Source organism: Schistocerca cancellata, chromosome 4, assembly GCF_023864275.1.
Source record: "Schistocerca cancellata isolate TAMUIC-IGC-003103 chromosome 4, iqSchCanc2.1, whole genome shotgun sequence".
Lineage (NCBI taxonomy): Eukaryota > Metazoa > Arthropoda > Insecta > Orthoptera > Acrididae > Schistocerca > Schistocerca cancellata.
The window spans coordinates 863,150,122-863,176,247 of record NC_064629.1 but is presented as its reverse complement, the minus strand read 5'-3'; the positions used below and the strand labels follow the sequence as shown (position 1 = coordinate 863,176,247).

Sequence of the window (26,126 nt, the reverse complement as noted above, 5' to 3'; positions counted from 1 at the left end):
ATTAACAGTGTAATGTCAACAACAAGAAGTCCTATTTAGTGTTCATTGTGTGTGGATGATTTCCCTGTCTTTTACCTTCTGCACACCACCCACCACAGTAGTGAAAGTGCATATACCACTTAGGTCTGCTGATAATGAAGAGATTGAGAGCATGTATGTTGAGATAAAGGAAATTATTCAGGTAGTGAAAGGAGATTGTTACAGTTGACTGGAATTTAGTAAAAAAAGATAATAAATAGTTCACGAATATGGTATGGGGGAAAGGAATGAAAGAGGAACCAGTGTGGTAGAATTTTGTACAGAGCACAATTTAATCATTGCTAACACTTGGCTTAAGAATCACGAAAGATCGTTGATACTGAATTTAATTTGTGAAAGGAGAAAATATAAATATGCAGCAAATGAAGTGGGCAAAAGAGAGTACAGGTGTCTAAAAATAAGATTGACAGTAAGTGCAAAATGGCTAAGCAGGAATGACTAAAGGAAAAAAAATAAGGTTATAGAAACACATGTAACTTCGCAAAAAGGGGATACTGCCTACAGAAAAATTAGAGCAATTTTTGGAGAAAAGAGAAGCAACTGTATGATTATCAAGAATTCAGATGGCAAGCCAGTATGAAGCAAAGAAGGGAAACTTGAAAGTTGGAAGGAATGTATAGGGGTTGTAAACAATGGAAATGAATGTGAAGGCAATATTATAGTAATGGAAGAGGGAGTAATGATACTGTGAGAAGAATTTGATAGAACAGTGAAAGACCTAAGTCAAAACGAGGCCACTGGAGTAGACAACATTCCTTAAGAATTTTTGATATTCTTGGAAGAGCCAGCAATGAGAAAACTGTTTCACATGGTGTGGAAGAATTATGGGACAGTTGGAAAGAAGAATGTAATAATTCCAATTTCAAAGAAAGCAGGTGCTTGCATCTGTGAATATTACTAAACTATCAGATCAGTAAATTATGATGGCAGAATACTGACATGAATCATTTACAGAAGAATGGAAAAACTGGTAGAAGCTGATCTCAGGGACAGTCAGTCTAGGTTGTGGAGGAATGTGAGGCAATTCTAATCTTAGAAGATAGGTTAAGGAAAGGTAAACCTACATTTATAGCATTTCTAGGTTTGGAGAAAGCTTTTGGCAATGTTGGTTGGAATACAATCTTTTAAATTGTGAAGGTAGCAGGTGTGAAGTACAAGTTAGTGAATGGTTATTATTTATCTCTAGTACAGAAACCAGACTGCAGTTATGAGAGTCAGTGGGCATGAATGGGAAGCATCAGTTGACAAGGAAGTAAGGCAGGGGGTTGTAGCCTACCCTCAATACATTAGTCAGTCTTTATATTGAGTAAGCAATAAAGAAAACCAAAGAAAAATATGGAGAAGGAATAAGTTGAGAGAGAAGTAGTAAAAACTTCGAAGTTTGCCTATTACATTGTAATTCTGTCAGAAACACCAAGGGACTTTGACAAATGGCAGCTAATTCTTAATGTGGAAAAATGTAAGTTAATGCAGATGAATAGGAAGAACAAACCTGTAATGTTCGAATATAGTGTTACTAACGTGCCGCTTGACACAGTCAAGTCATTTAAATATCTGGGCATAACATTGGAAAGAGATAAGAGATGGAATTAGCACGTGAGAATTGTGGTAGGGAAGGCAGATGGTCGACTTCGGTTTATTGGGTGAATTTGATGAACGAGTGGTTCACCTTTAGAGGTGACCACATATAGAACACTGTGTGACTTATTCTTGAGTACTGCTCGAGTGTTTGGGATTCATACCAGGTCAGATTGAAGGAAGACATTGAAACAATTCAGAGGCAGGTTGCTAGATTTGTTACCAGTAGGTTTGAACAACATATAAGTGTTAGACAGATGCTGTGCAAACTCAAATGGGCATCTCTAGAGGGAATGCAATGTTCTTTTCAAGAAATACTATTGAGAACATTTAGAGAACTGGCATTTGAAGCTGACTGCCAAACTATTCTACTGCTGCCAACATACACTGCATGTGAGGATCATTAAACTAAGATACGAGAAATTAAGGGCTCATACAGAGCTACACTCCTGGAAATTGAAATAAGAACACCGTGAATTCATTGTCCCAGGAAGGGGAAACTTTATTGACACATTCCTGGGGTCAGATACATCACATGATCACACTGACAGAACCACAGGCACATAGACACAGGCAACAGAGCATGCACAATGTCGGCACTAGTACAGTGTATATCCACCTTTCGCAGCAATGCAGGCTGCTATTCTCCCATGGAGACGATCGTAGAGATGCTGGATGTAGTCCTGTGGAACGGCTTGCCATGCCATTTCCACCTGGCGCCTCAGTTGGACCAGCGTTCATGCTGGACGTGCAGACCGCGTGAGACGACGCTTCATCCAGTCCCAAACATGCTCAATGGGGGACAGATCCGGAGATCTTGCTGGCCAGGGTAGTTGACTTACACCTTCTAGAGCACGTTGGGTGGCACAGGATACATGCGGACGTGCATTGTCCTGTTGGAACAGCAAGTTCCCTTGCCGGTCTAGGAATGGTAGAACGATGGGTTCGATGACGGTTTGGATGTACCGTGCACTATTCAGTGTCCCCTCGACGATCACCAGTGGTGTACGGCCAGTGTAGGAGATCGCTCCCCACACCATGATGCCGGGTGTTGGCCCTGTGTGCCTCAGTCGTATGCAGTCCTGATTGTGGCGCTCACCTGCACGGCGCCAAACACGCATACGACCATCATTGGCACCAAGGCAGAAGCGACTCTCATCGCTGAAGACGACACGTCTCCATTCGTCCCTCCATTCACACCTGCCGCGACACCACTGGAGGCGGGATGCACGATGTTGGGGCGTGAGCGGAAGACGGCCTAACGGTGTGCGGGACCGTAGCCCAGCTTCATGGAGACGGTTGCGAATGGTCCTTGCCGATACCCCAGGAGCAACAGTGTCCCTAATTTGCTGGGAAGTGGCGGTGCGGTCCCCTACGGCACTGCGTAGGATCCTACGGTCTTGGCGTGCATCCGTGCGTTGCTGCGGTCCGGTCCCAGGTCGACAGGCACGTGCACCTTCTGCCGACCACTGGCGACAACATCGATGTACTGTGGAGACCTCACGCTCCACGTGTTGAGCAATTCGGCGGTACGTCCACCCGGCCTCCCGCATGCCCACTATACGCCCTCGCTCAAAGTCCGTCAACTGCACATACGGTTCACGTCCACGCTGTCGCGGCATGCTACCAGTGTTCAAGACTGCGATGGAGCTCCGTATGCCACGGAAAACTGGCTGACACTGACGGCGGCGGTGCACAAATGCTGCGCAGCTAGCGCCATTCGACGGCCAACACCGCGGTTCCTGGTGTGTCCGCTGTGCCGTGCGTGTGATCATTACTTGTACAGCCCTCTCGCAGTGTTCGGAGCAAGTATGGTGGGTCTGACACACCGGTGTCAATGTGTTCTTTTTTCCATTTCCAGGAGTGTATATAGACAGTTGTTTCTCCCATGCTCTATTTATGAGTGGAACAGGGAAGGCAATGACTAAACCCTCCGCCACACCCTGTATGGTGACATGGGGAGTAGCTATGCAGATCTAGATTTAGGGCAGTTGAACAGAATGGACAGTATCTTGAAAGGAGGGAATGTAAGATGAAAATGACTTCTATTGCTGCTACATTCCTTGTTGTATACTTATCCTTGCAGCTTCTCTTCGCTGCATTTGGTTCTACCTTGATTATGATATTATCAACATTGTCTCTAATTTTCAAAATTTTATTTTAAAATGATGCTTTGCTTGCTTTATTGGGACAGACTGCAGTGCAGATACATCGTAAAGAACAGGCAGGTCAGATTGCATGCAAATGAGGTTTGGGGGGGGGGGGGGGGTTGTACACACTGACTATTTATCACATGACCTAAGTATTGTAGTTCTGTCTGAAAAAGGCCACACTTTTTGAGACAACACTTGACTCCTGCATCTGACAGCACTCGAAAAAAGAGTACGCAAATTGGCAGTGTGTTCCTCTGTCGTACAACCTGAGATGACAGTATCATCAAGGTAGTTCGAACAGAACAGCACTTGCCCCCAGGGGGCTCACAGTCCTTTCGTGAGTATGTGCGTGGCGAGCACAGGGCCCTGAGCTATTGCAGCCTTTCTTCTTTCCCAGGCTGCATTTCCTTTCCCTTCCCCTCCTTTCTTGCCTTTGCTCCTTCCCCTCCGCCCTCTCCTCTACCTCTCCTGGTGTCCTTGTTTATGTTGGCCCCACTATCCTCCTGGTTATGTTAGCTTTGCGATTTGGTTTTGTTGAGTAATTATCTCATCCTTTTGGCATTCTCTGGTCCCCCTCTGGGGTTTGACATCTACTACTAAATTTCTATTCCATAGCGTGAGCCATTTGGGGAAGAGCACCTTACCTAGTGTCTCCGGCGTGTGCCCTCCTAGTTCCTTCCATCTTTTCCTTCACATTGTTGTCTGATGCTAGGGTACAGAGCCAGCACGGTAACTAGCCCATGTGGTGGGTTCGCTATGTACCCTTTTGGTTGAGCCCCCTGAAAACATAGGACTCACACTTCTGATACCTGAGCTGTGACCTTTTCATGTAAGCCTAGGAGTGGTTGCTTGTCATCCTGGAGCATTGGAATGCCCGGCAATGGCTGTCGTGCCAGACGGGGGGGGGGGGGGGGGGGGGGGGGGGCCTCGGATGTAGTTACTGATAATTTATATTGGGAAAAATGATCTCTTTAAGAGTGGGCTCAGCAACTTTCGCTGTAACAATTACTAATGTACATGTCATCAGTAAGTTATTATACTCTAAAATGTGACCATTAACTAACATGTAAATTTTTTGCACATTAAGTTTGTTTTGCAATGAAATTTCTACAGAATTTTAATGGTAGCTATTCCATGGTACGTGTGACATTATGGGAAATGTGTCCTCCTCTCTCATTTTTGTCAGAAGAAATGTTACAGACACCCTGCAGATGTATGGAGTTACAGTCCTGAGAAATAAACTCTTTCGTATCTCCGCAGTCTCTTTATGAGAGGCAGAAATACAGTCAGTTAATACACAGTGAGGTGTTTAGTTAGCCAACAGTTTGAGAATACTTTAGCTCAGTGAGGAAATGCAGGGACAAGATGCCGAGTTTTTGGCCTGGCAGTCAAGGACTCTGGTTTTTACATTAAAAAACTCCAAGTTTTCAATGTAGTGCTGTTATGGATCAACAAATGTAGTCCATCATTTTTCTGAAGAGTAGGTTCTGTCTTCAAAGTGTGATTATGGAAATTCTGGAAAATGCACTACAGCTGCCATAGCATCTGCATTTGGCTAGAAAAATTTTCAGGCCACAGATTACTTCCGATGTGTGAATAGATGGAGTTAAGAGGGTGGTGTATATTCCAACAATTTGTATTTCAAAACCCTCAGTTTTTTAAGCGTGGTCTCACCTTCCATATCTTTTCATTCAGTTTGTCTAGAAGACTGTCGTAGTATTTGCCAGTTGTTGTTTTTGTGTCCCAAGAACGCTGGCCTTCAGCTTTCAGCCAGTGCTTTAATTACAGTTTCATTTTTTTATGTGAGCTGATATATCCACATCTCATACATACATACATACATACATACAAATCGACACACAAGATCAGTTATATTGTGTTTAACGTGTCCTAAACACTGCTGGGAATTTTTTTTAAAGTTTATTTTTGGTAAGTGTTCAGAAAATGTGACATCCATGTTGTAAAAAGGTTTCTCATTATTATAGTAATGGATGTCCATGGAATATAAATAATGGAAGCAGTGAAACTTCGTGGCAGATTAAAATTGTGTGCTGGACTGGGGATCGAACCTGGGAATTTGCCTTTTGTGGGCAAGTGCTGTACCAACTGAGCAATCCCAACACAGGTCAGGATCCACCCTCACAGCTTTATTTCCACCAGTACTTCATCTTTTCATGTCCAGCACACAGTTTTAATAAGGCATGGAGTTTCAAATCAGCACACTCTCCCCTGCAGAGTGAAAATTCACGCTGAAAATGGGAGGAGTACATGTAGCAACTTGCCATATTGTTGATGTGATGTGTTGAGTGATCGATAGGTGCATAATGAGACTCTTGAGTTTATTTGTACAACATGCATGCACATACATATAAATGTCTACGGCTGTGTTGCCCAGCTGGTTAAATTTTACTGACACTGAAGCACAACTAGGATGAGGGGTTATACCAGGTGGAGTGAATGATGGGAGATTGGTGCTGGGTGGGGGTAGGGGGGTTAGAGGGGAGGATGGTTGGTAGCTGAGAGGAATCAGTAAGTGCACGGGATAGTAATGTGGTATCAGTGAACTCAGTCTAGTGTAGGTAGGGTGATTTGTTTGTGGCACACAATTATATTCTCAGCTTCAATCCTCACTAGGCCCTGTCCCCCAGCCATCTCAAACCATGTCCCCAGCTCCCCACAATTCTGTACCACCACTCTCCTTTCCAGTCTCTCTCGTCCTTTGTTCTATTTCCCTCTCCCTGTCCACTCCTCCACGTCTGTGCACCACACACAACACACCTCACCCTGCATCAGACAAAGCTCGTCAGTGTCACATTCCCATTCAGTAACCATCCTGACTCCCTGTCTCAGCAATCAGTTATCTTTCTGTCTCCCCATTTCTCCCCTCAGTACCCACCTCACATTGTCTCCCTTCACCCACTTTATCTGATATAGCCTCTCACCCAATCCAGTTGCAGTACTGGTGCAACTAGTCCACTGTGACAGTGTAGCTGTGCAGAGAGAGAGAGAGAGAGAGAGAGAGAGAGAGAGAGAGAGAGAGAGAGAGTCTTTGTATGTCTATGTTGTTTCAGTCTTGTTTAGTTTTGTTCCAATCGATCATTCAATGCCTCAACTATATGGTGATGCATTTCCATTATTTATATTTCCCAAAGCTAATTCTTTATGTAAAATGTTTCTTATGCAATTCTCATGCCATCATATGTTACATGCACCTGTAACTTATGATTGTGTATGTTACACTGATGGTGCTCTTATTCCAGCTTTTCCTATAGTAGTTTACGCAGCAGGTATATTTAGCAGTACTTTCTTATTGTGGCAAGGGATGAAGTGGTAGAATTTTCTGTCTGGACCTAATGACCTTGTTGGGAAGTTAAATCATAATACGTAGTGTAGTCTATCTTGAGCGATGACACTAATGAAATAACGTTACCTCCAAGCTAATGAAAATATTCAAATAAAATTTCTTCAAGTAATTAGGTTGCTTTAACTTTTCCTTGCTGTTTTCTGCAGTGATTTTCTTTTCTTTTGTTTTAATAGGTTAATTGAAGTGGACAGTAAACCATGAATGATTTTGACTATGATTTTGTTGACGAAATGGATGATATGTCACCAGTTTACGAGGATTTGTATGTACCATCCACACATCTTTGGTATGAGGAGGATGATGGAACAGACAGTGTCAGAGTTACAGAACTTTTAGAACTCTGTATCGAACCTACATTAAGAGATGGCCTGAACCACATAGGCAAATTATTACTTTGGTGTTTTCTCTTCCGTGCCTCGACCCAGTGGGGTATGTTAATAAGAAAATGTTTTACTTGACAATCCTCACTATGTACATTTATTTGATTCTAATATATATCACATTTTCAGTGAAGGTTCCAGCACTGGTATGCCATTCTGTTTCTGCTGGAACTGGTCTGGTGATATTACATCACTTTTTCCACAGTACCATGTATTACATAATAGGATTTGCTACCGGTGCCTATTTCCTGCTGTTTCTTGTCTCATGTTTTTTGAAAAGGCATAGAGGTCCAATCATGGGAGTTGTTTCAGTCGGTTTTCTCATTATCTGGTAAGTAGAAGTTTCTGAAACATATCAGTAAAAGAAAGATTTTAAAAAATAATTGTTTCAAATGCTCGCTTATTCATTTATCTGTGTTTGCCCTGCTTGTGCTTGTGCTCGGGCTCTCTCTCTCTCTCTCTCTCTCTCTCTCTCTCTCTCTCTCTCTCTCTCTCTCTGATACACTATTTCACTCTCACATAGTGCACCCAAATCAGTGCAGTCAAATGATGATTGAAATCCAAAGTTTCATAATTATATTAAGATTTATTTACAGTACAGTACTTCCCAGCACAGTTCCTTACAGGTATAATACAAGTCAGGTGATCAGTCTACACTACCAGCTTTTTTTGTCGTTCGACACTTCTCTTTTAGGAAGCTACTAACTCTGCAGACTCTGATAAATGAAGAGTGTATTTTGTAAGTTATCTCCTAATATCCATGATGAAATACTGTAATGGATGTGAAGTAGGCAGCAGAGGGTTGTCAGTATGCCCCACTAAGCAACATATCAGGTAGACACTATGAGTCTGTACATCAGTGGTTCCTGGGCATAGGCAGACAGTGCAAAGCCATGAGCAGCTGTGACATCAGTGTGTATGGCGATGTTATTTGCAGCTTCAGATCAGCTGATCCAGGTATAAGGTTCAAGAACTGGCTTGTGTAAATAACCCAAAACTGTGGCAACTAAAATGCATTTTTATGGGAGTCCTTCAAGAACAGTTCAGATCCATGTCGAATTCTAGTCACAAAGATGTTCAGATGGTTCAGTACTTCAAGCTGACATCACACCATCAGATACGTGCCAACATCGTCATCTTCTTTTGGGCAACTCAACAACCATATTTATGGGTCACGAGCAGGCCCAGTCTGCAGTATTCGGCAACTTACATCAGCTGCTGCTAACAGGCTAAGTAGAGTTCACCCACAAATGGAGCACCCTCTCCTTCAGCATGACAATGCCAGACCACACACAAGCACTGCAACATATGCAACAATCCAGTGCCTTGGGTTCACTGTCACTAATCATTCTCCATACAGTCCTGACTGGGCCCCATCCAATTTTCATCTGTTTCCAGAATTTTAAAGGACACCTTCAATTTGATAGTGATGATGTGGTGCAAGCAGAGGTGAGGTTGTGATCCCGTCAACAGAGTCAGAGGTTCTACAGTGATGGTATCAACATCCTGGTCTTTTGTTGGAAGGAATGTTGTCATTGCCAGGGTGACTGTGTTGAGAAATAAATCATGTAGACACATAAAATAAAGATGTAGAATGTTAATAACATTTGTTTTTTCTGAAATGCTTTAGAAGTTTTCACATGGAAAAATTCATAGTCACTACTTTTCAACAAGCCCTCATAATACTGGCCTGGTACCAATCTAAACCATGCAGTGGTACTCTACTGTATCACCAAAAGTTTGATCTGAGTAACACTGTACACAAAATTTTTAACACAGTGGATCTGCCTTCAGATGATTTTTAAGTTTTAACCAATCTATCAAACTGATTATAAAATTTAAAATTTCCTAAATTTAAATATCAAAAACACTGAAAAAGTTTAAAAATCTAATATTCTGGCTGTAATTTCTTATTTACTAATAATGGTGCATAAGCCAAAATTAACCTATATTAACACAATCAACTTTATGCTCCCAATTCTCATTCAATTTAATTGCAAAAAGTAAGAAAAGAGTGAATAATCCAACATTTCAGTATTTAAAACTTTCTCGTAAAAGTAATTTTATTTTTACTTGATGCCTTTTTTTGTTTGACTACACTGACTTTATCATATTCTTCTGAAGTTTTGCTAGAGGATGCTGAAGAGTGCAGTTTTGACTGCTACTGTTGTGCCACTATCAGACTCATTCATTGCTCTCTCTGTTATAATTTATCACAAAAGTCTTCATAAGATCAATGAGTAAATAATTAATAGTCAGTGTGTTCATTTAGAATGAATTGTGAAATGAATGAGCTATAAACTGGAAAACAAGCTACTACCCTCCCGAAGAAAAACTGCACAACAAATAGATAAAGTGGAAAAAAAAAAATTGTACCTAAGTCCACTTATCAGACTCAAACTACAGGTACAGAATTCGCTTCAAAGCTGTCATAGAAAAAAACCACTGCTGAACATACAAAACAAAACATCCTATTAACTACTATTTCATCTCATTACACAAGATTATCTTACTGCTAATACTGTGTTCCTACAGTGGTAACAGCACTGTACCCCCACCCCCCTCCCCCGACCCCCTCCCATCAACTTAAGAAGCAATGTTCCACTGTAGTTGTACTACTCTTTGCATTTACACTGATGGGAAAAGAAGTCCCAACACCAAGAAATGATTAATTTTGAGTAATGTAATGTCGGGAATACATTGGTCTAGATACAATATTTAAATGATTAATGTGAAAGTGTACAGGTTTACGTAAGCTCAAGAAATTAACAAGTTAATGTGGGCATGAGAAAGCTATTGCAAATGAGGAATGCTGGTACTAATAACCAGTATAACCACAGATTGTTGAATGCAAGCATGCAAATGTGCATGCATTGTGTCATACAGGTGCCAATGTCAGTTTGTGGGATGAAGTTCCGTACCTTTTGTGCTTGGTCAGTCAGTACAGTGACAGTTAATGCTGGTTGTGGATGACACTGAAGCTGTCGTCCAATGATGTCCCATACATGCTCAAATGGAGACAGGTCTGATGGTCAAGCAGGCCAAGGAAACATGTCAAAACTTTGTAGAGCATGTTGTGTTACATCAGCAGTATGTGTGTGAGAGTTATCGTGTTGGAAAACTCCCCTGCAATACTGTTCATGAATGGCAGCACAATAGGTCAAATCACCAGACTAACGTACAGATTTGCAGTCAGGATGTGTGGGATAACCACATCCTGCTGCTGCTGTCATACGAAACTGCACCCCAGACCATAACTTCAGATGTATGTCCAGTGTGTCTAGGCCACAGACAGGTTTTTTGCAGGCACTCGTCGGCCTCCTTTGAAGCTACTTGTGGCAGTCACTGGCACCAGGACAGAACCGGTTTTCATTAGAAAACACAAAAGTCCTCCACTCCGCGCCTCCCCCCCCCCTCCCCAATGAGCTCTTGCGTGGCACTATTGAAGTCGCAAATGCTGGTGACTTGGGGTCAATGGAATGCACACTACAAGAGCTGTTCTTGAAGTAACCAATATATAACAGTTCACTGAGTCACTGTGGTGCCAACTACTGCTTGACTTGCTGCTGTTGCAGATGGAGTACAACGTGCCACTGCCATATGTCGAACACGATGGCCTTCCCTCTTGGTAGTGCCACGTGCCATCTGGAGCCCAGTCCTCTTGCAACCACACTTTCCTGTGACCATTGCTGGCAGCAGTCATGTACAGTGGCTACATTCCTGCCAAATCTTTCTGCAGTATCACGGAAGGAATATCCAGCTTCTCATAGCTCTATTACATGGCCTCGTTCAAAGTGAGTGAGTTGTTGATAATGGTGTCTTCGTTATCTTAAAGCCATTCTTGACTAACATCAGTTTACTATGTCCAATCTCAAAGGTAACTAACATTAATGACCGTTACAGTGCATATTTAAAGCAAACTTGATTTGCATCATCAGAGTGCTGCTACTCTTACCACTCTTATGTGACTGGCACGTTATTTGAATAGGTGTCGTCTTTCAGATGTAGACACATACCTACCAACTTCTGTTTGTGTCGCCCAACTCTTTCTTGGTGTTGGGATTTTCTTTCTGTCATTGTATGTAATGGATAAACTTAACGAGTGCCGTCCCCCACATCTTAAATGAGTGATACAAAGTATACAACTAAATGAAGGATTAACAGAAACGTTTTCTGGTTATGTACCTCATCATATTGTAAAATGATTGTCCCTCAATCAGACCGGAATTTTGGCCACAGTTACAGTGTCTCCTTCTGGCACTACTGATGCATTTTGTTGTCCCTGGTCGATTTTATTTCATCTTAATATTCTACTGAGCATTCACATATGTTACAATTTTAAAATAGTTTATAGTACACAACACAATTAAACATAATCCATTCCTTATAGTAATTCATATATGCTGAATACAGAGCTGCAGCCGGATTTTCTCTGGTGCGTCAGGAAAAAAAGTTATGTACGTGTGATGGTTATCAAGGAAAATGCTATTAACTGTGTTGAATTGCGAATGTGAGAAATTTTAGGGAAATTAATGTGCATACTTTGGGATGAAAACACTAAATATTATAATTAAGAATTGAATTATAAATTTTTAATTCCCTCTGAAATGAGTCAGGGACCCTTAGTTGCACTAAGATTGACAATGGCTTGGTTTGAAAGTGTGTAGAGCTTTTTGCTTTCCAACTGTGAACGTCTTCCGTTGCTCTGTGCAAAAACCACAGTAACCCCTTGTCATGTTCAGATTGAAGCAGGCTTGATATTTGCTTCCATGGTGGACATGTTCTGGTGGAATCTTTCACTGTGCTTGTCACTCACAGCTCCAACATTTGACAAAAAGAGGAGATATGCAAATGCAAGAAATGAATCTTTAGTGACATTCAGTAACCGAGGTGCTGGAAGGCTGTTAGCAAGTTGTCCACAATTTCTGCATAGTTGTCTGCTCTGTGGTTCCCAAGAAAGTTGTGCACTAAAATCACAAATACATCCCAAGCTGCTGGTTCTCATTCCATGAGCTCTAACCTGGATTGTGGACCTCGAGGTACATGTTGAATGTTGTGCTGTCTGACTACAGGTAAATTTCTGGGTGGCCAGCTTTTCACTATGTAGTGATTCTCGTCATCACGACTACTCCACAGGCAAAGAAAGCACGTGTGCATTTTATACCCAGTCTACAATCCTAATTGGACGACTCCAACCTTCAAATCAACTCAGATATTTCAATTATGCTCAGAGTACTTATTCAGCATCAAGAGAGTGTTCATTGTTTCAAAAGTTTCCTTCATTCCCACTGCATAAGCAATAGGAAGTGATGGTTTCTGGTTGCCATTGTGTAGTAGTGCAGCTTTGAGACTGCTTGAGCTAGAATCATTAAAAAGTCTCCGCTCTTCTGCAATGTATTTGTTATGTAGTTCCTTTATGAGTCCTGTCACATCATTATAGAAGCAAACACCACGTTCAATAGCATAGTATGCTACAAACTTCATGTGGCGATGCAAAAAATGCATAACTGTAGCACGTCCCTCAAGTAAGTTCCACTCCTTCAGTCTGGAAACCAATAGTTCAGATTTTTCTTTCGACAGGTGAAAAAACACGAACCACGTCATCCAGTTCAGCTTGGCTGATTAAATGTGGCTTTTTAATGTCATTGTTGAGATCATTCATGTATTCCATAGCTCCAGCATCACTGTCATTACCTTCAGTATCACTTTAATCATTGCTCATTGCATCGGATGGAGGAGCAATTGGTACTGGGTAATCTGTGCCATGTGCCACAGGCCTTAGAGCATAGAGCAGACTGACTATCTGGATACACAATTTTTGACTTCTTGTTCTTGCTGTACTTGGAAATGTTGGCCAAGCAGAAATAAGAATTTGAGTGGTGATCATTCTGCTCCCATCAGATCATGGGAACAGCTAAAGTCATTAGATTTCACTTACTGTTTAATGACTGGGTTAGGATGGAGTAGCAGACGGTGCAAAAGAGATGAGGAGCCCAGGATTTTGTTTGATCTCCGATTTCACAATCGAAGTAATGTTTGTGAGCTATATGTCACTTTCTGGTCATGTTCTTGCACTGGTCGGATGTCATATACTTGCCACAAATGTAGCAAAAGTAGTCTGTACAAATCGCACATTTGGCCTATTCTTCTTTCGTTTATTGAATCACCATATACCGAATTGCTGAATCGTCTTATACAGAATCACTTAATTGCATGTTACTGTGATTGTTGATTAATAAAACACAGAACCATACGAGCATGAACTATTCTCTAGTCACCTTCGAATCAGAGATATGGACAAACAGGGGAAATTGCATGGGAACTAATTTTAAAGAACATATTGAAACCTGCCTGCATGCTGTAGCTTGCGGACAAGCTAGAACTTGTCCAAGTCTGCCTGTTTCTTTTTACTACTGTACACTTATCATTCCACAGAAGCATGAAGCAGGGTAACCTTGAGAATACACACACAATCATACATCAAACATGGCTTGTTGATCCAGCTAGATATTAACCCATGCACACAGGCTTTTAATATCATAGGACCTCCAGCTATAACTTTAAATCTAGACATCCTACAACGTTTCTGATTGTGAAATCAGAATCAGTGCACCCTATTACGTAACTTGTGTTGTTTTCACCCGTTAGCAAATTCACTGTTGCACACTGTTGTTGGTCTCCTGTGGGAAAATTTATTGTGATTGGTTTCCTCTGGTAGGAGGAGTGAGGAACTGCTGTTGTCTGCTGCTCCTTACAGTATGTGCCATGATTGGTAGCCATCAGCAAATGGGATCTGGACTCTTGTTTCCTCAAACGGTACATGCATCACACAGTGGCAGTTACTTGTCAGTTGCACTCAGATTTCAAGTTGTTTCTATCGTCTGTTGGGTTCTGAAGGTTCCCAGCAAGGATCTTTAAAGACTAAGGCCATCCTCTCTATTTGTGTTGTTATAATGTTTTAGTATTTCAGTAGCATCTCTGATCTTGCATTCCACTATCCCTACCGACTTCAAGTGCACAAGTTTTGTTCAAATTAATTTTTTTTTTTTTTTTTTTTTTTTTTTTTTTCTGCTGCAGCCTTTCTGATATTTGACCACTAAAATTTGTTGTACTGCCCAGGTCAAATGTAGCTCTCATGCTCCAGGATAAGTGTTGCTACTTTGCTACTTGCCTGCTGGTTTTGCTGCTGTAGACTTGTCCACACTCACAATCTACCGTGTACATAATATCAGAAATTTTAATTGTGTCTTAATATCATGGTCAGGAGAGGAACCACATCAAAATATGATGGACTGTGGACCATAAAATACACAAGTGGACTCGGAAGGAGGCCACTGTAACTGTGGCCAAAACATTGGTTTTATATGATGATAGGTGTTTTGCAGTATGACATGGAACTATTCCTAGAAAACTTCTATGTTAACAGACTCTTTCTGTGGAAGCCTGCACAATTACAAAGTGGGCAATTATTTCCTTCCTAACAACATTAACATGTAGTCATTAAAATTACATATCACATCTATACTGTAGTGGCACAGGGGTTCACTGGTGGAGGGAGAGAGAACGGGGGGGAGAGGGAGAGAGAACGGGGGATTCCTGGAGAGAAGACAATGTTCTTTTCAAGGAAACCTATTGAAAATAGACATTTTAAGCTGACCACAGGAGGATCTATCGCTGGCAAGATACATTACACGTAAGGACCGCACTATTAAAAACACGATCACAATGACTATGTTATCATCACAGTGCATAAAAAGTGGTCCTGGTTCTACTGGCACACACAGAAGTCGCTAATAGTGTACTGCGTTCTGGTAGAAACACTGTATGCGATTTGGAATCAAGTCTTTCCAGTTAACCACATACTTGTGTTGGATCCTATGGTGATATCTTTTAATAACAGTCACTGGTGAATAATATTTATGCCACTGCCACTCTCGTTTCTTGAAATGAGTCTCCATTTTCGAATCTATCTACAGTAAAACTCCAACGTTGTTTTAGACAGTCCCTATGCAAATTGTAACTGCTTCTCAGTGGATGGAGTGATTGGTTGAGATGAAGTTGTAGCAAGGTATGATTTAATGGTAGACTGATTATGCATCCTAGAGAGAGAGAGGGAGAAGTTGCTGCATGTCATTTGAGCATTTTTTTCCGTTGGTCTGTCAGGATGTATCAGCTGCGTGACATAACCTGCATTTTACTTGCATTCAACTGCGTGTTGTGTGTGTGACTTAGAGCATTGTCTAATTGTGATCGTTAACAGTAAAACTCTGTCATCAAAGGATTTCCATCACATGTGTGATGAAACATTTACATCCTGTTTCGACATATTCCTATAGGTGAACGAAGATTTATGCAATGTACTCCATTCCTCTGCCACAACTTGGGCAGAAAATAGAGTCTTTAGTTTCATAACTATGGTGATACTATGCTAGCAACCGGTGTTTGTGAGGTACTGCAATACCCATGTATACCTCTGCTTGACAGATGTCCTGTTTACAGAGTTAGTGGCGGCATGAGCTGTAATTTCACATGTCAAAAATGTGCTATGCTTTTGTCTCTTTCTTTGTAAGAGGCATTTGCTGTTACTAACAATTATTTTATATAGGACTGATGCGGGCATAGTACAATTTCTGAACCATGATCGGATGTGAACTGTAGGTGCTATACACCTCTGGAAAGCTATATTGTGCATGTATCGCAAAGAATCGATGTTTTAAGGCAGTAGATTTTTCATTTTGCAGTTTGTCATCATAGTTTATCGTAAAGAAACCTGCAAGTAGAATGTATATCATACGCTGGAAATATAATTCTTACATTGGGATGATAACAGCATTGCGTTCCACATGAATAATAGGTCGGAAACCACAACAATCTAACATTGTAGTGTGTTTTAGGTGCAGAACCATGTAGCCTTATGACTGCATGTGCTTATGTTCTCTTCTACCAATACCTTCTTGGTACTGATCCCAGACACTAGAACAATACTTCAGAATTGATTGTGCAGTTGATTTACATAAAATGCTTCAAACTCCATCTGTCTGGAGCTCCATCATGCGTAAAAATCACCCATTTCTTGTTCTTAACCATCTATTATATCATCCCAACACTTTCATCTCTACTATACACCAACAAGGAGTGCTAACCTCCTCAACATTCGCATATCTGGAAAATCTTGTGCTCTTGGACGGGTGCAGGACAGCAGTTACGGTCTCTTGTTTGTACTGTTCCTTCATGAAATGCGGAATGTAGCAGTCTACTTCTGGTCAGCTGCAGATTCAGTCAGTGACAGTGTTGCATGGAGTGTTGGTCAAAGACAGTGCAAGGAGATCTTTGAGTATCTAACATTATCCTAAGAATTCGAGAATGCTCTGTGACTCTCATCTGCATAGGGAAAGATTGTAGATTATGCACTATGATCAAAGTGCAACAAATATGTAGATTGCTGTCTGGTATACTTTGGTGTATATGTTTGAGGATTAACAATCAATGGACATATTGCACAGTCATCTATTTACATTCACAATGGCACTCACAAAGTAGCGGAGGGGCGGTTTAGCGATGATACTGAAATTGGGTAGCATGCTGCTGTATCAGTGATAGGCGTTGTAAAGAAACTCGTGAAACTGCTAGAATTGATCACACTGTCATCTGTGATGCTAATTACACTACATCGGTGGTGTCTTTTCCATCCCATCCATCCACTTGGATGCTGTTGATTAGCACATAATGATTGACTGACATCACTTGTGTGAGATGGAGAACGAGTCTTGGCGTTGGTGCAGCACCTTCCGGGGATGGCCAGCACCGAAACCGTGATCATGTACACAAGTGCAGTATGAGGAATCAAACTGAAATGGAACACTGAGCCATCAGCTATCCTGTCAGTGTGAAAGATGAGTTTAAATTTAGAGGTCGTCAATCGCCTTCAGACAGTAGTTTGGAAACGCTCCACAATGCCACAAATCTCTACTAGTTTTCTTGTGTTGTGACTGTCTTTTATTTCAATCACCCAGTGTGTGTGTTGTGGGAGAAGCAGCAAAATTATTTACACCATGTTATGTCCAGGTTTCTGTGACAGCCAATGGATTGAAAGGTGTTAATGTCAGTTTAGAATCTGACACAGACCTCGAAGTCATGCCAGAAAAAACAGAATGTATGATGTTGTACAAGGTGTGTTACAGCAGAGAAAAACAATTTATCAAACAACAAAACAGGGTCCCTCTCTTGTGACTGACAGTTTGTGGGGTACGGTCCTCCTACAGTACATGCTATGAAACTTTATACTGGTCTGTGTAAGCACCTCTGATCGCTGGTGACCTGCTACAATGGATCAATACACGTGTATTTAGTAGTATCACCACTTATGCTTGATGCCAACATGCAGATGGTATTTGTTTTTGATATATTGAGAGAGTTGTGGTAAAAATCGTATCGAGTTCTCTGTCTGATGAAGTTAGCAGAGCTCTTATAGTTCATTGTTTTTCTTTGCTGGATGATACAAAATAACAATGACAGAATATTTGGCAGACAGACTAGAATGCACCCTGAGGGACACAGATCTCCTACGGACTCTAGTACCTATATATAGTTTGGAAATGGGTCACACTGCAGTAGCAAAATCCTAGTCCTCCTTCCAGTTGCTGTATGATGTGGAGTCTTCCTAATTTTCCCAATGAGAAACACCAACGTAACTGTTTGTACTGTCGTTTATACTACCTCATGTTGCAGGAGAAAGCTTCATTTTGGCGCTGACCTTAACATTGTACACCGTTGGCAGAGCTACGACATCATGTTCCCCTTTTCCCTGAATGGTCAGAACATGATCCTGTCGTATTAACTCAGCTTACCCTGTTTCTACATGGGTTGCAGAAAGTGGTTGATATAGCACTCATCAACTTCTGCTCACTTCAGACTTGAATTGGAATGATCACATGCGCAAAGCTGCAGGGGTAGTGGGGAGAGATAGAGGGGGAGTTACAAGAGGCATAGGGACTGTCTAAAGACACAGTGGAGTTTTACTGTAACAGATAGGTTCGAAAAAGGTGACTCGTTTCAAGATATGAGTGTGGCACAAATAATATTCACCATTGGCTGCAATTATTAAAAGACATCACCATAGGATCCAATGTAAGTCTGTGATTAAACAGAAGTACGCAGGGTGTGCGAGTTTATGGTCCCGTATCCCGCTAACTGATTAAATAAAGAATGTATATCAATATATTATTGATTTTGATTTGAAGTTCGTTTTGTGAGATCCTCCCACTGCTCTTCGATGTCTAGGTGTATGACAACTACAACTACGTACTGGATCGTGGTTTAAGTTTGTCGTGTTTGGCACTTCTCAATACATTACAGTGAGCTCTGTCTTGCAGTGGTATATGCTGTTGTCTCTATTGTATGAAGCATCTTCCTCCCTCCTCCTGAATGTAGCGAAGAGAATAAATTTAGAAAATCTGTAGTACTTTTAAAAACCCAGTCGCGATGTCAAATTCCAGATTGAGCAATTTATTGTTTCCGACAGTTGTACTGTGTGCACGCATGTGTTGGGGGTGTGGATCCTTCTCTGCCAGCTGCTGTGGACGCAGTGTGCGCTTCGTGACCTCGAGTTTGTGTGATTGTCAGAATTTTTTTTCACCAGATACATTTAGTGCAAATGTTTTGGTGGAGGAGGGTGCGTACAAGACCACGGATATATTTAGCGTTAAGACATATTTGTGTCAGAAATTTCATTAATTGACATAATGGTTTGCGTGTGGTACTGAAAAGTTGAAAATGTTATATTATGAAGAAGGATCATTGTAAGGTTGAAGTTAGTGTTTTAAGCGATCTATTTGATTTCTGTAAATTGCTAGACAATTAATTTGACAGGGTTGTGCAAATGGATTATTTCATTCTATTTTTGATAAAGAAATTGCGCCAGCTTTCACTTTCTCCAGCATTAGCCTATAGGAATCAAGTATTCTGATGAGAGATGAAAACCTCCATCTTCATGTTTGGAGGCAGTTCACACAGACAGCAGGCAGTGGCTGCTTGAGAGTGACAGAGACAGGAAGCAAGTCTGGAATTTGCGAATCAACAGAATGCTGTCACTTGTGCTTTGTTTGGGGGCCATGAGATCAATGGAGGCTGATATCCGGTCTGTTGTTGGATGTATTTAGTCACCTGATCTGTAATTAGGACATAGGGTTGTTTTGACCTTCGTGGTGATGCCCTGATGATACACACATGCAGTAGACTACAAACGGTGGCTACTGAATCGCAATTCATTTCAATCCCTTGTGATTAGTTATTATGTCATGGGAGCAAGGGTGGGGGATGGGGGGGGGGGGTGCAGTCATGATGTCTACCTAAGCGGGCAAATCCCATTGCCTGCAAACTGATTAAATAAAGAATACCTATCAGTATATTATTGAACTTGATTTGAAGTTCGTGTTGTGTGGTCCTCCCTCTCCAGCACATAGTGTTTTTTTTTTTTCCTTACAATTTTTTCTGAGAGGTATGGGGTGGGCTGGGGGGAGGGGCGAGGGGTAGGAGGTGAGACATCCTCTGGTGGTGGCACTGTGCACTTGCTCAGTCGATCCCTGCATGTTAAGGTGAGTGCACACAGGAAAATTTTCCAATAACATTACAGATCTATTCCATATTCCTATATTTCCAAAAGGCTTTTGATACCAGTCCTCACAAGCGACTATTAATCAAATTGCGCGCATATGGCGTATCGTCTCAGTTGTCTGAATTTGTGATTTCCTCTCAGAGGGGTCACAGTTTGTAGTAATAGACGGTAAATCATCGAGTAGAACAGAAGTAATATCTGGCATTCCGCCTGGTAGTGTCATAGGCCATCTGCTGTTCCTGATTTACATAAATGATCTAGGTGATAATCGGAGCAGCCCCCTTAGATTGTTTGCAGATGACACTGTAATTTAGCATCTAGTAAAATCATCAGACGATCAATTCCAATTACAAAATAATCTAGAGAGTATTTCTGTATGATGCAAAAAGTAGCAATTGGCACTAAACAAAGAAACGTGTGAGGTCATTCACATGGGCACTAAAAAAAATGCGATAAATTTTGGATATACGATAAATCGCGCAAATCTAACAGCTGTCAATTCAACTAAATACCTAGGAATTACAATAACGAGCAACTTAAATTGGAAAGACCACATAGCTAATATTGTGGGGAAGGTGAAAGAAAGACAGCGCTTTGTTGGCAGAACACTTAGAACATGCGACAAACCCACTAAAGAGACAGCCTACATTACACTTGTCCGTCCTCTGCTGGAATATTGCTGCGCGGTGTGGGATCCTTACCTGGTAGGATTGACGGAGAACACCGAAAAAGTGCAAAGAAGGGCAGCCCGTTTCGCGTTATCGCGCAATAGGGGTGAGAGTGTCACTGATACAATACGCTAGTTGGGGTGGCAGTCACTGAAACAAAGGCGGTTTTCTTTGCGGAGAGATCTAGTTACGAAATTTCAGTCACCAGCTTTCTCTTCCGAATGCGAAAATATTTTGTTGACACCCACCTAGGAAGGGAGAAATGATCATCATAATAAAATAAGAGAAATCAGAGCTCGAACGGAAAGATTTAGGTGTTCCTTTTCCCATGTGCCATTCTAGAGTGGAATGGTAGAGTAGTAGTATGAAAATGGTTCGATGAACCCTCTGCCAGGCACTTAAGTGTGAATTGCAGAGTAACCATGTAGATGTAGAGGTAGACCTTCAATGTGTCGCAATTAATTACATATTTAGGACATGTAGTTGCTGGATGTGAGCTTTTCCCACAAAATAAAAGTGAGATCGAACCCCTACAAATTGAAATTTATAAATAAACGTTATATCCTGAGATACTTTCTCTCCACAGAGACGGCAGCTTAGAGCCCAGGCATTTGCCTTGGGAAGAATTCACCTCGCATGCGTCGGTATTCCGCAGGCGTTTTACCGGGTAAACGGTATTTTGTTTGCGGTTCGGCCCGACGGCGCGTGCAGGCCTGGCAGGATGTGATGATAAGCACAAAAAGAGCACGTGTTTCTACGAGAGTTTCTCGGATGCTTTTGGTTGGGGATTAGCGTGACATTCCGTCAGTGACGGGGCCCTGGCGGACACCTGCGCGTGGCGCGACCGCTTCTCAGGCTCTCGCTGGCACAACCGACTCGAGGCAACGGACGCGGGCAGTTGCGGTACGCGGCGTGGCCAGCCTGCATGACTACTGAGACGCGAGAAAGTTTTTCAGATATGTTTAAGCAATCTGTAAAGGTGTAATTACGTGTTTCCTTACGTGATCGTAATGCAAAAATCGCGCAATTGTTTAAATATTCCATGTATTGTCTTCCATCCCATAAATTGTTTAAACAATATTCCATACACGGACTCATAACCCATAAATTATTTAAATAATAATATTCCACATGTTGTCTAAATAGTTTAAAAAGTAATCCATACACTGAAATCGATTTCCCTCCAAATGCCTTATCAACTGAGTCTTTTCCTCGCCAATTTTTGGGTGTGGGTGCGAGGGGAGGGTGAGTGATTTACCAGAGGGGGAGGAGTTAATTAATTGATCGATTTAATTAATTAGTCAATTAAATTGATATCAAAAGTGTGCTTGTATCGGCGAGGCTAGTTCTGTGATATAGTGTAGTAGGAGATGGAGGGAGAGGTGGAGGAGGAAGAGCAGGAGTGGGGAACAGTAGGTTAAGGACTTGTCATTCAAAAGGAAGGATTATCCCCAGAGGATCATAACCTGTCAGTCAAAAGAATGGACTATCGCCAAGGGGTCTTAATCCTTTTTTAGCAGAACAGTAGGTTAAGAGCCTGTCAATCAAAAGAGAGCAATAGGTTTGCCAATGAATGTATACTTGCCCCCTGATGTAGATAACCCGCAATGTGCATTGTACCTTCTTTGTCCCCCTACTAGCAGCAACCGGACGCCCTATCCCCCACGTACACTGTCGAGTCCCTAAGCTGAAAAACGAAATATTATCCTGATGCTTTACACCTTGCAGACTGCTCTTCTCTGGAGTGTTAGTGTCCATCGCACCAATGTTGTTGTTGTTGCTGGAATGAAAATGAAGCCCCATGCTTCTTGACAGAGTGTAGACCCGCACCGTCGGATTAGGCAAGGTCCTAATGGAGGTGGTTTGCCGTTGCCTTCTTCCGACCGTAATGGGGATGAATGACGATGATGAAGACGACACAGACGACACAACAACACCCAGTAATCTCGGGGCAGGTGAAAATCCCGGACGCCGCCGGGAATCGAATCCGGGACTCCGTGCTCGTGAAGCGAAAACGCTACCGCGAGACCACGAGCTGCGGACATGTTGTTGCTGATATGTGAAATTCCAAGGGGAAATAAATTTGCGTGCTATTGCTCCGAATTCTCGTGAAACTAACATATATCCTTCGGCGATGAACCGCAGTTACCCGATGTGTTGATATGCTTTCCATGCAAGGCCAAGAACGTTGGGTCAACAGTCTTCAGTCGAGAGGATTCAGCTGCTTCCGTTAAAGCTTGATCGGCATTCTATATCGTCACCGTGGATCCCATGGTTCTCACACTGCCAGCTCGGTGTGAGTTCGTAAGTGTTCGTACTTCTCCGAAACTACTACTCCTGCTGTGGCAGCGTAGCTCCCTGTGTAGTATTAGTAATATTTCCCCGTTACGAACCCACTTCCTTGTGTAATTGCGATACTGGATGCAGTTTGTTAGCAAAGTGTAATCTGATATCTGTAGTCTCATGAACACTTGAAATAACCATAGCTTGCAGTAACGGTGGAAGCTTCAGCAGCCATATTCTCCATAAAGTGCCTTCTAAAAGTATATGGATTGCACTGTGTGCCTCACGTGCTGCCACAGTTGCGAAGGTGTTCTGCTTTCGGGGTCCTCTTCATACAAGGTGTTGCATATTTGTTGTTGTGTCAGCGGAACTCGAGGCAATAATGTCTTTTTTATCGTCTCAGACTTGTTTGATGTAGGTGGAGAATGTTTGGCTAAATTGTTTAGCAATGCTACAAATTTGTGTGTATCACCCACCACACCATAACTTTGTAAAATGAATTCAGTTATTTGAAACGATGTCTTTGGGTGGGTAGATTTGAATGCTGGTGACTTTGGAGTGATTCCCACTCGCCATTACCCAGCACTAATCACACACGGGAGAAGTATTGCATTGTCAGATTCGTGCGACGAAAATTCCTGACACGCTCCCGGCGAGGTTGGACACCCGATGCACATTTCGCTCTACTGTGCAGTTAATACCGGCGCGGTTGAGTCATTGGAGCATACATCACGACACGTCAGGTTATGAACTGGCGCGGTTGTCTCTTGCAATAACACTGGCCGGTTGTAAAATTGCCCCACCTGTGCATATCTGCAGTGTTCACTATACATGGCACTCTGATACATGGTTGCATCCACACTATAACACAGGTACTGTGTTTTGATTTGTTCACAGACTGGTCTGCCATTAGCACTACGGTCCATGAAATTGTCACCACTTCATTTCCTCTCTGATTTTGAGTCTTCTTGTGTTGTTGAAATAATGATGGTGTGAAGTTGGCCGTTTGATTCTTCCTTCTGAGGAAGAAACTCATGTTGTTGCTGTTGATATAGATGTGCCATTGTGAGTAAATATCCCATGTTCGCATCGAAAAACTCAGTTATGAAGAATCGAGGAAGGCGGGGTCACCGCTGTAATTAACGCATAGGTGGCTGGAACAAGTACCATCAACACCATTCAAACACATAGTATCTACTTTATTACTCATAAACCCGAACAAGCACAGTTGCACAAGTAGCATCATTAACGCTAAGAGAGCGTCAGAGAAAACAACTTACAAACAAGTTCGACACCTCAGTCCATTTCCGCATGAAAGTCTTGCATGTCCAAAAATGGATCCGGCTCGACTTCGTTATTTTCAAAATTCAATGTTATTTCCATTGTAGTTGCCATAAGTCTGTTGTTTTACAGACTTCCAGGCAGCAACAAACAGACGCATAGCCAGTACAAGACTAAGAGTCATCATTTCCCGGTCGCAGGTTCGAATCCTGCCTCGGGCATGGATGTGTGTGATGTCCTTAGGTTAGTTAGGTTTAAGTAGTTCTAAGTTCCAGGGGACTAATGACCTCAGATGTTAAGTCCCATAGTGCTCAGAGCCATTTGAACCATTTTTTCATCATTTCCTTCGTCCCAGTGAATGAAATTGATCTCTTTGCAACCGCTACTCTATATTTTGCCCAGGTCCAAAGGCTGCAAATAACTTGTACAGTTCGGAGGACGAAACGCAACATTTACATTCCTTAGAAATGGTTTCCATGTGCTGTACAGTACGTAGGTCAATAATAAGTAAGAGTTCCTTCTGGCTGCCCCCATCATGACATCTAAGGGCCTGAAGTAGTAGATTTGTGACCTGTCCGGGTCCACTGTTGTACTTATAAGTACAAAGTAGCGTTTCTATGGTTTGTAAACACTTGGGAATTAATAGTGGAGGCAACTGTTCGCTTCATCACTATTTGTACAGAATAGCATCGTCGCGCTTTCTTACATTTTTTGCCTCCGTGGCATTTTTCTCCCTTAAAAGGAATATGATTTTGCAGAAAGTGAATTATAAAAGACAACTGCTTCATCAGTGTCGAAAATGTGTATCTGATGTCATAGCCCTGTATCAGTCGTGGCAATATAACGTTCTTCTAGTAGTTTTCACTTCCTATGAGCAGTCTCGCAATCCACTTACATTTTGAAAGGACAGATTATGATGTTTTTAAAACAATTCAACCAGCCTTTAGATGTACCGAAATGTTCAATGTTGATCTTCAGAGCGATTTCATAAACCTTCTCTTGCAGTGTTTCCGCTTACAGGAATGCTTCCACTTCTCAGTCCTTGAAACTACATTAGAGGAATATTTTCCAAATCATTGTCATGCGAATGTTCCTCCGTTTTGGATCCATGGGAATCGCTAGCGTCGGCATTTAAGAACATTTCCTTATTTTGCAATATGCCGCACGTATAGACGGGCTAAATCGTATTTCTTCGCCGTGTCGGAAATATTTATGCGAAGATTGTCATTGACGCACGAATGATCGTCAGCTTTTGCTAAACTGTAAGCTTTCAGTGTTCGCAGGTCATAATTCTGCAAAAGTTTAATTGATATATTCGACACCATAACAAACTGCTGCACATTGCGTGCATTGTAGGCTCTGTGACTTTGATGGCGTGACCTAAGATGTGTGGAAATAGATTTCCAATTCTTTCAACTCATCTGACGGTATCGCTACAAAGATACGTCCAATCGATGCCTTTCTTCTGTTCAACTTTGCCCATATATTTCCAACACCCCAGCTACGCGTGCAAGCGTAATTTCCCGGAAATGCAGGCCGTGCGTTGAAGTTCTGTGCTTCCCGCCTTCAGTGAGAATATTTTCACTTTTTAGAAGACGACAGGCAGCTGGGCCCATGAGTGTGTTTCATTGTATAGTGTGTTGAGTGATCGATTTAAGTGCGATAATGTCCGTCGACTCCAAAGGAAGCACCCGTAATTTTATAGATGACAAGAAAGAAAAGTCATCTGGAACACCGCTTCTAAAGATTATTTGAATGCCATTTGAT

The 26,126-nt window shown here is 41.9% G+C and overlaps 1 protein-coding gene across 1 annotated transcript in view; it reads left to right on the top strand.

Annotated features, from left to right (window-relative positions):
* The window catches only part of LOC126184995 (protein-serine O-palmitoleoyltransferase porcupine), a 114,080-nt gene that overhangs the window by 3,780 nt on the left and 84,174 nt on the right, over positions 1–26,126 (top strand). The window contains exons 2-3 of the mRNA XM_049927707.1: positions 7,308–7,563; positions 7,644–7,845. Of these exons, the coding sequence (XP_049783664.1) occupies positions 7,332–7,563; positions 7,644–7,845 (434 nt within the window). The 5' untranslated portion in view covers positions 7,308–7,331. The remainder of the gene's footprint in view (positions 1–7,307; positions 7,564–7,643; positions 7,846–26,126) is intronic.